This window comes from Artemia sp. Qi Xiang Cuo, chromosome 17 (assembly GCF_049724085.1).
Source record: "Artemia sp. Qi Xiang Cuo chromosome 17, ASM4972408v1, whole genome shotgun sequence".
NCBI lineage: Eukaryota > Metazoa > Arthropoda > Branchiopoda > Anostraca > Artemiidae > Artemia > Artemia sp. Qi Xiang Cuo.
This window is the reverse complement of record NC_142810.1, coordinates 1,015,213-1,028,626: the sequence shown is the minus strand read 5'-3', so window position 1 is coordinate 1,028,626 and position 13,414 is coordinate 1,015,213. Positions and strand designations below refer to the sequence as shown.

The 13,414-nt window shown below is 34.9% G+C and overlaps 1 protein-coding gene across 1 annotated transcript in view; it reads left to right on the top strand.

The window, feature by feature from the left end:
- Window positions 1-13,414, top strand: part of LOC148941769 (uncharacterized) — a 67,948-nt gene that overhangs the window by 26,873 nt on the left and 27,661 nt on the right. The window contains exons 5-6 of the mRNA XM_089103603.1: window positions 3,581-3,735; window positions 10,750-11,714. Coding sequence (XP_088959729.1) covers window positions 3,581-3,735; window positions 10,750-11,714 — 1,120 coding nt within the window. The remainder of the gene's footprint in view (window positions 1-3,580; window positions 3,736-10,749; window positions 11,715-13,414) is intronic.

The window sequence follows — 13,414 nt, the reverse complement described above, 5'->3', positions numbered from 1 at the left end:
ATAGTACAAAAAGGATGTGTAATTAGCTCCCATATTGTCACACATCATTGAAAATAATCGTACTTATAATAAACTGTGTTTGATGTAGTTTATAGCTTTCGTTACTTTTGTAGAAATGTCTTCAATCTCCACACTCATAATTTTTTTATACTGGATGTGGTGTAGATTTTACTGGATATGGCTTGGCCAGAAATGAGTTTGCAAAAAAAAAATCTTCAGTTATCTTATTCTCTTCAACACATCAAAAATATCCAATTAAATATACTGTTTTAGCTTCATCAGTTCCTTCTTCTACTTGTAATGGGAATTTTGTAGTACGTATCCGAGACATCGCAAATATCGTCTAATCATTTGATTTTTTGTCAATCCTGGCTAATATTCGCACCTCCCCCTTGACTAGTCTTTGCCTCCCCAGGGAGGCGCACCTCCTAGTTTGGAAAACACTGATCCAAGCTTTGCTCGTAATCACAGGGTCATGGATTCAAGCCCTAAGCTTGAAATTTTTTTCGTCGGTCAAAGGTGCAAATATTGAGAATATATTCTATTTTGGGTATGAAAATATACTCAGTATAAGAGTAAAGAACCGATACAGAACCGATAGAGTAAAAAACCGGTGTTTTTTTGGGCCTGTTTTTCTTTTTATGTTTCATGTCCGACAGACTTAGCTGTTTGTTAAAGTCTGTGAAGAAAGTGATTTTTTAAGCTTCTTTTCTTGTTTTGTTCCGCTTACCTGGTTATTGCCTCCCTAAAAATACCTCTTTTGTTTAAAGGCAATAATTTTTGCGTGTCTTTTCTTTATTTCTTCTTTGTCATCTAATGGCCTTAGACTTTTTTTACAAAAACGAGCTTTTACTTTCTTTTATCTTCCACCGCTGCATGGTGCATGTTATTTTGAAAGCCATTTAGCTCACATATACGTAATCCATCTTATCAAAATTAAACAAAAGTGAAAACCTAAACGAAACTAGTTGTCAGTTCCACATGTAATTTTGAAAACTTTGTATGTTACATCGTCTGTTGCCTACTATACTACTACTACCAACAACTCACCGCAGTACCAAGCCGCCTGAGGCGAACACAGCTACGCACGCTCCTCCTCCACCCCAATCTATTCAAGACCTCCCTTTTTATACCCGCCCACGAAGTTCCGATTTCCTTTAAATCTTTCTTTATGACGTCCTTCCACTCCAGACGGAGGCGACCTGCTTTTCGTTTAGCCCTAGATGGTTGGCCGAAAAGAACAATCTTCGGCAATCTGTCATCCTTCATCCGCACAACATGCCCTAACCACCTCAACCTTTCTTTCATTATAGCCCTAGAGAGCAGTATTGAACCACATTTTTCGCATAGCCTACTCTTTGACATACAGTCAGTCAGCCAGGTACCAAGAACAATCCTCAAGAAATTTCTCTGGAAAACATCCAGCAAATCGTCATCCGATTTTCAGAGCGTTTATGCTTCAGAGCCATATTTGACCGCTGTCATCACTGTAGCTTCTAATATTCTAATCTTGGTTTGCAGACCTATCTTTCTATTCTTCCAGACTTTTTTTAACTGTGAAAAAACACCCTGAGCCTTGGCTATTCTATTTTTAACATCATCACTGCTCCCACCATCTCTACTAATAATACTACCAAGTTAAGTAAAGCTGCCCATCTGATCAATCTTTTCATTACCCAACGTCACCTTTTCATCTTCACTTATTCCTAGCCTTAGTGACTTAGTCTTCCTAACATAAACTTTCAAACCAATTCTAGCAAAGGTCAACATAAGGGGCAAAGGGCAAGGTGGCACAGATATTGGAAGAAGATGGGAAACATTGCTTGAAGGAATCCAAATGGACATTAAGCCGTCTTTTTTAATAGTAAAATAAATGATGCTTTTACTCTTTATTAAACTACCTTCCCAAAGTTTAACATTTTACCATTAGTAACCATCACTTTCCCACATTTTGATATTTTGCCTCCCTTTGAAGAGGCTTGTGGTAATTATTCCAGGTGTTATCTTTCATTTCCTCTTTTTTATTAATTTACTATAATTATTTATTAATTTACTATAATATTAATAATTATCTTTCTTGTTAATTTACTATCACCAGCTCCTATCAGGCGACACACATAAAAGATGAAAAACCGTAGCGTATACGATTTGGTGAGAACCAGAGGGAAAATACTCTCCCCCCCCCCCAATCTAACACAAAGTTGAAGTCCCCTTAACCCTCCCCCGAAAAAGGAAGATCCTAAAAGTTTAAACTCGGTTCCCCAGCACTGAAACTAAACAGGTTAGACTTACCAAACTACGTACGTGAACGACACATTTTTTTTACGTATACGTATATATCATACGTAAAGGCTTATTTGGTAAAACCTACTATTGACCATATACAGACAGAGTGAATTGCATTCGTTGCTGTCAAAAATTTATTAAGCCTAATTAATAATGTGCAAAAGGTATTGCAACAGAAAGATTATTCAGTATTCACTTTCGCTGTATTCCTTTCTTTCGTTGTGTGCTCCTTTATCTGTCCCTTCTCATCTTGCTCTATGGTGTATTCGTTTTATTGTTGTTCCTTTGTATTTTTCTTTGTTTTTTAATCTTTTGTTTTCTTCTTTTTTTCTTGTTTTGTTACTTTCAAGCTTTCCTTTTTCTTTCGCTTCTCTCATCTTATTCTACTTTGTATTCCTTCTATTGTTGTTCCTTTGTACTTGTCTTTGTTTTTAATCCTTTTGTTTTCTTCTTTTTTCTTGTTTTCTTCCTTTCATGCTTTCCTTTCTCTTTCGCTTCTCTTTTCTTATTCTACTTTGTATTCCTTCTATTCTTGTTCCTTTGTATTTTTCTTTGTTTTTTTTATCCTTTTGTTTTCTTCCTTTTTCTTTGGTTTTGCTTTCAAGCTTCCCTTTCTTTTTCGCTTCTCTCATCTTGTTCTACTTCGTATTCCTTCTTTTGTTGTTCCTTTGTATTTTTTTGTATTTTAATCCTTTTTTGCTCCTTTTTTCTTGTTTTGTTACTTTTACGCTTTCCTTTTTCTTTCGCTTTTCTCATCTTGTTCTACTTTATATTCCTTCTATTGTTATTCCTTTGCATTTTTCTTTAGCTTTTTTACTCCTTTTGTTTTCTTCCTTCTAAATTCTTATTCTTTTTTATGTTTTACCGATAATGAAGTTAGGAGAAGACTGAGAAAAGTTATTGGACTTTTTTCTGTAGCCCAGTAGTTGAACTTAAATAATAAGTAATTCTGAAGGATGTAAAATAGGAAAGACTGATTATCCATTGGTGCTGAGGTTCGTGGGTAAGAGCCCTTTGCCATCTTGTTGACCTAAACGCTTTATCTACTTAAAATAATGATATATTATAACTGACTTAATCTTAACCTTTCATTTCAGTTTTTCGTATAGGCAGTAAATAAGGTGTTCCGGCAATTAAAGTTCTAATGAAGCCGTATACCATATCCAATTAAAATGTGCCACGTGGCATATTCTATGTGGCATAATCTTAACCTTTCATTTCAGAAATACTAATCTTTTCTCTTCTTTTTAAACCAAAATTATTGTTGCACTTTTTATTATTATTTTTAATTTAGATGAAGAAACCACTACTGGCCAGTGTCACAAAATTTGTGATCCAATAGTATGGGTCCATCATTTGCTCCGAGCTGGCCACATAACAGACGGATCCACTTCGCTACTATGCCCGTTTTGTGGTAAACTTGTACCTCACTTGGGGCACCTTTGTCTGGTGAGGTTTTTTTCTTTTTTTGTAATTTTTTTTTTTTTTTTTTTACAGCAAAATGCTTGCTTTTAAAGTACCAAGGACGGTGGAAACTAAATCTAATTGTTGGAATTGGCCAATTTAAAAATTATACTTTTTCTGGAATTCAAATGATAAAGGCCTTCAAATGTAGTTATGCGGTTTATGGTTTCAAATGATAAAGGCCTTCATATGTAGTTATGCGGTTTCTGGTTTCCAATGAAAAGGCCTTCATATATAGTTATGCGGTTTCTGGTTTCCAATGATAAAGGCCTTCATATGTAGTTATGCGGTTTATGGTTTCAAATGATAAAGACCTTCATATGTAGTTATGCGGTTTATGGTTTCAAATGATAAAGGCCTTCATATGTAGTTATGCGGTTTCTGGTTTCCAATGATAAAGGCCTTCATATATAGTTATGCGGTTTATGGTTTCCAATGATAAAGGCCTTCATATGTAGTTATGCGGTTTATGGTTTCAAATGATAAAGGCCTTCATATGTAGTTATGCGGTTTCTGGTTTCCAATGATAAAGGCCTTCATATGTAGTTATGCGGTTTCTGATTTCCAATGATAAAGGCCTTCATATGTAGTTATGCGGTTTATGGTTTCAAATGATAAAGGCCTTCATATGTAGTTATGCGGTATCTGGTTTCAAATGATAAAGTCCTTCATATGTAGTTATGCGGTTTATGGTTTCAAATGATAAAGGCCTTCATATGTACTTATGCGGTTTCGGGTTTCAAATGATGTAAAGGCCTTCATATGTAAAAACCGCATATGTAGTTATGCGGTTTCTGGTTTCAAATGATAAAAGACTTCATACGTAGTTATGCGGTTTCTGGTTTCAAATGATAAAGGCCTTCATATGTACTTATGCGGTTTATGGTAGTAGCTGGCATTAAATAATTTTTTTTAATATTCAATGTTTAATGTGACTATAATGTGACTATGCTTGTATAATGTGATAATTCTTTTTAATGTGACTATACCAAAGAAATTTGGTAGTGGCATGAAAATTTTGGTGGCAATAAAAGTGTATCTATCTATCTATCTAACTCTGCAAATGAACTTATTTACATATGTGGACAACCTGTGGCGCGCCAACAAAAAAACAGTCATTAAATTTATCCAGGTCCTTACCTTAGCAAAATCCTGGATTTACCCCTGAATAAAGCATGACACTAGAGTTAAATTAATAATTTTCAAAATATGGACATGTTGATCCGAAAGGGTTCACCGCCACTGTCTTAGTTGAAATAGACCTTCAGAAGTTGATTCAGTAAGACTGACGAAGCAGTTCCAAAGCTCCTCCCGCTAGCCTTTGCTGCTTATAAGGTATGAAGATGACAATGAATTAGGTGGTGTCTTAAGTTTGAAAATTCGTTTTGTTTTGCATCGATTTTTTTCTGCAAAAAAAGTTAGGAACGTTTGCTTTTCTATTTTCTCTTAAAATCTACTTCTCCTGGATTACAGACCTTGGTAAAGTCGTACCTGCGTTTTGTGCTGAATTCCAAGCGAAATTTATTTGTTAATTTATTATAATTTTATAAATATTTGAAGTCTTGCAAGTAAGGAAAGGATGGAATTCGAAGCCTCAAAGCACCTTTCTGTACCCTTATTTGGGCTGTCAGACCATCCCTCGAGGGTACATTCACCTAGGGCAAAATTACGAAAAGACAAGTTCTCTGGATTAGGGAAAAGTGAAGGCTGGAATTTGAAAATACCTTCCACGGCTTGATTTGCTGAATGCATTTTATATTAAAACGTTCATTGAGATGATAGTTTCCTGAGCTAGTAACAGGCTAGTCTACTACCTTACCATTACAGGCTAGTCAACTTCTCTTACCGATAAGTTGTCTCGTGTTGCCGTTTTTAGTATAGGCAGTAAATAAGGTGTTCTGGCAATTAAAGTTCTAATGAAAGTTTTCACTGTATTACAGTCCATAATCTGACGCCACGAAGCCATAATATATTATTAATTTGTTTTTATTTAAATCAAATTCAATCTAAGTTAAATAAATTCAACATGCGCGTGCTCTTTCCCCATTCTAATCTTTTTAAAAGCTTCTTTCTTTACCCTGTCCCATTAATTTCAACCATCTTTGAATCTTTCCATCTTCCATGCTAGGAAGATGTAGGAAACAAGTGGATATATATATATATATATATATATATATATATATATATATATATATATATATATATATATATATATATATATATATATATATATCATTATTATAGGCAGCACGATCGCGCTGCCTAAGTAAAGAAAGATGTTGGCACAATCTTTTTTTTTTTTTTTTCGGGGTCTTAGACCAGGGCACTTCGTATCGAAGGAGTTGTCGCAGAAACTTCGAAAAGGAATCATTCGATTGGAAATTAGAGTGACTAGTGCCCTTTTCAATAGTCGAAAATGATTGGAGGGCAACTACCCCCCTACGCCCATCATTCCCCCAAACACATCCAATCAAAATTGTGAGATAGCCATTTTGTTCAGCGTAGTTGGTTTCCAGATAGAAAATATGTTTTTGAGGAGGACACTCCCCCACAACCCTCAGGGCAAGGGTTTTAATTTATATCCTGGGGGTATATGAGAACGATGTTGGCACAATGTATTGTTTATTATTTTTTTTTTTTTTCTTTAGAGCAGGGCAGTTCGTATAGAAGAAGTTCTAGTAGGAACTTCGAAAAGAGCTCATTCAATTTCAAAATTGGAGTGGCTTGTGCCCTTTTTAATAGTCGAAAGTGATTGGAAAGCAACTAACACCCCTTCCACGCCCACCATTTCCCGAAACACATCCCAACAAAATTTAGAGATAGCCATTTTGTTCAGCGTAGTTTATTTTCAGGTAGAAATTATGTTTTTGTGGAGGACACTCCCCCACAGCCCTCAGAGCAAGGGTTGTAAGTTATGCCCTGGGGGGTTATAAATTTTTTATTGAAGGCGTTGTAGAAACTTCAAAAAAGGCTCTTTCGATTGGAAATTCAAAGGGCTAGTGCCCTTTTTAATAGTCGAAAGTGATTGGAAGGCAACTAACACAAATTTTCAGATAGCTATTTTTTTCAACGTAGTAGAAAGTTCTGGAAATTATGTCTTTCAGAATGGCAACCCCCCCCCCCCCCTCCCCAGCCCTCAGGGCAAGGTTTGTAAGTTATGGCCTGGGGGTATATAAAGTTTATATTGAAAGTGTTGTCATAGAAACTTCAAAAAGGCTCATTTGATTGGAAATTGAAAGGGCTAGTTCCATTTTTAATAGTTGAAAGTGATGGGAGAGCGACTAACGCCCCTCTCACGCCCACCCCAAACACATCCAATCAAAAATTTTGAGATAGCCATTTTGTTTAACGTAGTTGAAAGTTCTGGAAATTCGGTCTTGGAGGATGACAACCACCCTAACAGACCTTAGGGTAAGGGTTGTATTTTATGCCCTGGGTGCATATGAGGTGTTTATAGAAAGCGTAGTCGTTTCAAAAAAGGTTCATTCGGTTGGAAATCGAAAGGCCTAGTGCCCTTTTTGATAGTCGAAAGTGATTGGAAGGCTTGACATTTTTATAGTAAAGATCGATGTGGGTATAATGTATTATTTTTTGCTGCTGTTGTTGTTTAGACCAGGACACTTCGTATCGAAGGAGTTGTCGTGGGAACTTCGAAAGGGATCATTCGATTGAAAATAGAAAGGGCTGATGCCCTTTTTAATAGTCGAAAGTGATTGGAGGGCAACTAATCCCCCTCCCACGCCCATCCTCTCATTTGCCCATTATGTTTAAAAACTAAATGTTGCCTTGAGATTTAATCAAAATACACTGTGATAATGCTAATTCTCAATAAGGCATCTCAGCAGTATCCCAAAAACGACTGATGGTATTATGTTCAAACTTTCGGGGCTACTTCTGCTCTTAAAATTTAATCAAATCAAAATAGCGTAAGTGTATCCATTCTATCAAAGAAAGTAAACAGATTCTTTTGCGAATTGTATCAAGTTTTCCATTTCAGGTCAACTAGAGGAGTTATGAAACTAAATTAAACACTACTATTTGTGTCAAAATTTTTAAGAGGGTGTATGTTGTTAAAAAATTTTCTCCAGCACACAAATAGCAGGCCAAACTATAAAGTCTTAAAAAAAAGAAAATATTTAAAGTATTATTTTCTTTTTCCCTGAAAAGAATGTGTCAATATAAAATAAACAGAAATTAATTAAAAGAACTTTTTCCACCAAATAAGTTTTTCAAAGAAAAGTAAAGAACTCCATTAAACTAAAAAATTAGCAAAAATAAAATAATTTACCAAGCATGAAACTTTAACAAATTGCATCGATAAATAAATGAAACCCAAAACGAACAGAAATTTCAATAAATAACCGAGTCAAACTCAAAACGAGCAGAAATTAACATAAGTTGGGCTCAAAACCCCTATGCCTTCCCAATGCCTGCATTTTAGTGAAAAAATACAAATGAATGTGCATTGTCAGTTTAATATACATATACTGATACTTAGTAATCAAAATGTTAACATTATTTGATTTATTAAAGCTATAAAAGTAAAAACATGTATATTATTTTCAGTAGAGTACAAATTATATTCTGGCCTTGGGAAGGTATAGGGGTTTTGAGCCCAACTTATGTTAATTTCTGCTCATTTTGGGTTTGACTCGGTTATTTATTGTAGTTTCTGTTCGTTTTGGGTTTCATTTATTTATCGATGCTGATATGTGGTAGTTTCACGCTTGGTAGCGTATTTGATTTTATTTTTGCTCATTTTTTGTTTAATGGAGTTCTTTAATATATATATATATATATATATATATATATATATATATATATATATATATATATATATATATATATATATATATATATATATATATATATATATATATATATATATATATATATATATATTTTATATATATATATATATATATATATATATATATATATATATATATATATATATATATATATATATATATATATATATATATATATTGAAACGGAATCTGCAGGTGGCAATAGAGGTTTAAGATACAGCAAAAAATGCCCCGGGCCTTAGCTATTCAACTTTTTGCATATTCACTTCATTCACCAGCCTTAGGTAAGTACATTTGATAAGGCCCTACTTTAGGTAAGTAGAAAAGATTCAAAAAGTGATAAAAGGGGAAAATATTTTAGAAAGCAAAAAAAAAAGGATTTTTACTGGTCTGATTTTAAAAAGAGCTTGTAGAATGGCGCAATGTATAGAGTATTGGAGTACTTTTGTGTTTTTATGTACAAAATACTGAATTTTACTTCTTGTAAACTGCAATAGCCTATGAAAAGAAACAGAAGAAGTGATTTTTTTTTTTAATTATTATTAGTATATATATTCTGTTCTGTTTCTGGTTTTCAGGCTGAAAGCTTTTTTGAATGCAGTTATGTATTAAAGTACTCACCATTATGCTGAAGTTGGTAGTCGGACCTGGGGAAACGAGTAACGTCAGGTGAATTTTGGTAGAATAATGCCTCTGAGTTAAAAGCATGTTTTGTGGAGATAGTTACCAAATGGGGATGGCTGGTGCATTGTAAGAGCGGCTAGCAACTGAAACTTGAAACGGTATCTGCAGGTGGCAATAGAGGTTTAAGATACTTGACTAGGAGAAACCTCGTTTGACATAAGACGACCCCAATAGGGAGCTTCTAAATAGAAATATTAATCAGTAGGCTTAACCACTAAGCTTCCAAGTGCTACTTAGGGGGTAGTAAACTCTTCCTGTTGAGAGGAACCTTTTTGGATTTTTCGACTTAAAATGAAGCTCAAGCTCGAGGTACCGTCTTGAAGAATCACGTAAATTTCACTGATCTGCCGTAATGTACGACTAAGATTCAGGATGTCATGCGCGGACTAAACAAGTGATATGTGCGTAGATGCCAGTATCGAGGAAGAATAATCTTTTTTTATGGTTGCTCGTCCTTCGGGAATTTGGCCCCTCTGGGCTATATTTTGTCTATCCCTCTCTGGATAGACAATTTTAAAATTACGATCTTATCCTATCATACGGTTATGAGCTTTCTCTGACGTATCGGAGGCATATGTTTACTAAGCGAAAGACTCAGGTGAATGAGTAGCTAGAAAAGCATAAGGATACGAATAATATCGTGACGTACATCGAGGTCAGCGAGAACTAGACTTTCTCCCGCTGACTCAGCGTCAATAAGAGTGTTTGCTACTTCAGCGAGGTTTTGGGGGGAGTTAGTAGTACTAGTTGTTAAGCCAAGACAAGTTCATCTTGAAAAAGAAGCTTGAGGAGCTTAAAGAGATAAGTCTCACCTGTGATAGGTCAAAATGGGGTAGGCAGTGGATCTACTCTTCCCTTCTTGGAAATCGGACTTAAGGTGACTAATCCAGAAAGTTGAAGGCACAGTGTACTGCATAAATATCTGTATCAATAGTCTAAAGTGAGGACACTTGATCATCTATTTTTTCCTTTTCACTTTTGAGCATGGTTTATCCTTTTTTAAGTACTGAATGTACGTTTGTATGTACAATGCAATAAAATACATTGCCCCTATCATAACACCCATGTTTAACCCTTTTTATTTCTATTTTTTTTTACTTTTCAGCATTTTTCAGTACAAAGTCTCTTCTTTCTTAAATGCTATATGTGTGATTTTGAAAATATTACATTAACAAGGATTTCTCGTCATCTAGCTCTATTTCACCCTTAATTCAATGTTTGCTTTTGAAAATTAATTGCTTTGCCACAAATTGCTCATCATTCAGTAATATCTTACCCTTTTTATCATTTCCCTTTTCTTTTTCAGTATTGTCCTTAGCACGGTTACTCCTTTAAATGTTCAATGTGTTATTTTGAAAACAACGCTTTGACAGCGATTGCTCATCATCTAGCCATATTTCCCCCCTTTATTTAATGTGTGGTTTTGAAAGTAATTGCTTTAGTACAAATTGGTGATCCTTCAGTGTTATTTCGCCCCTTTTATTATTTCCCTTTTCTTTTTCAGCATTTTTCTGAGCACGGTTACTCCTTCTTTAAATGCTCAATGTGTAGTTTTGAAAACAACGCTTTGACAAGGATCGCGCATCACTATGCCATATTCCACCCGTCCTGCGCCGATACGTTCCAAAGCAGAGTCAATATCCTGTCAAATTCTGCCAAATTTTATATAAATGGAAAATTTGAGCTCTTCCACCTCAATATTTCTAGCGTTTATGACACATTAGAACGATGGGATAATCGTTTTATTGGAATGTTTTTGAATTGGGTTGAACTGGCACACTTCTTGTCTACATTCAAGAACTCGCATGTCAGCTACTTTTTTGCAGCAGATCCAGACCCGAAAACACGGACACGGGGAAGACCACAGTCAAATACATTTAAGTCCGACGTAGCAGAGTCAGTCGAAACAGCACAAACGCTGGAACAACCTCGAAAATCCCATCAATCAACGAATAAGATTGTTATAACCAATGAATTCGATCGTGAATTTAAGAAAATTGATCGTCATTTGTCATTAATTAAGCAGAAACTTAGCTATGCTCATTATGCAGTAACAAAATCCCTAAATCAAAGAAAGCCGCCAAAGTTGACTGAAATTGCTTCTGCCAAACTGGAGAGACTGTGGAAGAAGTTGGAGGCATTTGAGGAGGAAAAAGATGATAATGACGATATTGAAATTGTAGATGATATAAACAAGAACCTTCTAAAATTCAGGGCTTTGGTGAATAGGTACCCTAATGATGGTAAAAGTGGCAGAGACTTGTATATTTGTGGAAATATTTCGTGCCGAAACCGATCAGAAACGATAACATACTGGCAAGAACATATTAGAATGTGTAATGTAGTTGATGATAAGCCATGCCTTCAGTGTGGACTCTGCCTTAGGAAGTTTAAGCAGCTCTCTAGTTTAGAGGAACATCTGATTGTCCATGGCTCAAAACGATTTATCTGTGGCTATTGTGGATTTAGGTTAGTTTTGTTTCTCTCTCTCTCTCTCTCTCTCTCTCTCTCTCTCTCTCTCTCTCTCTCTCTCTCTCTCTCTCTCTCTTTCTCCTCTTCTCTTCGCTTACAGTTTAAAACCTTGACTTAAACCAAGGCTTTAAAACCCATTAAACTAAAACCCTGACAAAACGGAGACTCAAAACCAAGAGAATCATTTACGCATCTTTAAAGTTCAGACATGAAAGTATTTTCATCTTGTTTTTCACAACTCCCCCCCCCCCCCCATATAAACTTCAGAAATCCCACCGCCTCCTCATTGAGTTAACCAAAATTCTTGGGAATCTAAAAAAAAATACTTTTTATAAATCAAAATTATTCAATACTTCAGGTTTTTTAAATGGCTGTTTCAGTACCTTTCTGACTTGGGGTTCTTTTCAGAGGGCTGTCAAAAGAAATCAAAAGATCACCAAATTTTTCCTTGTTTCGCCCTCCATAAGGAATTAATCGCATATTTATTAATTGCCTCTTCATCATTATATATTTTATTTTCAAAGTTGAATAATATTCATTACAGAAACTTGCCATGTTCTTCCAAATTTGATTATTGCTTTCAAATTGCACGCAATATTGGGAATTAAACCAAATATGTTCTGGCAAAGTAGAAGAAAAAAAAACAGGGTTCGGGTTTTCTGCTGGGTTTATCGTTCTTATGGGTTTCTGTTTAGGGACCCTTCGTTTGGGGAATATGTGCAACCGCAGTAAAAAAAAGTGAGATACAGTTGTTGACTTGAAATTTTCAAGTTAGTTTACGTTCTTTAATATATTTAATTCTATTGCATTCTATGTAACTTGGTTATGATAATATGAAAGGCGTTCTGTCAATCTTCGATTTACAAAACTGTCAGTTTAGTCCCAGTATTGGCTGGATCAGTCCATTTTTTCCAATGTATTTGATTTTCCTCTTTTTTTTCTTTTTTTTTTTTATTTATTTTCACTCTCTAAACACTCTTTCTTCAGTCAGAGAAATGGTGGGTTTTGATGTAAAAATTCTTCTGCAAATCTTGGTCCTATTTTATCTATTTTCGTGTTTGTTTATACTAATACGTGTTTATACTTATTTTATTTCTATTTTATAATGTTTCAATGTTATCTCAGTCCTTTCGGATTCAATTAGAAAACAGACTAAGGATTAACTTCCAATTTAGTGTCCATTTGATATTTAAGGTGATGAATCCTTCAAGTAGGCTAACTTTCAGGATAAGTAGAATGGACCATGGGGAACTTAATGTGGAATATAAATTTCCGCAGAAAAAATGGGCTGTGTCGATTCATGGCGTGAAAAATTTGGCTTTTTTGTTAATCCGTTTAAAAAAATTTGGCCGTTAATACAGGGGCTAATGGAACCTCTATTAAGATAAAGAATTAAGAAAATGATCTGGTTATGTTAATTTGTGACGTCTGTTTTTTATGAATTTTCGTCCTCAAAAGCTTTTGTTCTTTTAATGGATTAATGTTTTTCGTTATAGAAAAAATAATCTGGTTTTACAAAGGGAGAACTATTTTTCTCTAGAAATTGTATTTTCTTCTCAGTCTACATTCGTGGCTCAGCATTAGTTAACCCATAGACAAGGCCGTACCCAGGGAGTGGGGGGGGGGAGGTACCGGGTTTTACCCTCACTCACCCAAAATTTTTGTCCATACTGTAAAATTAAGAAACATGCATATGA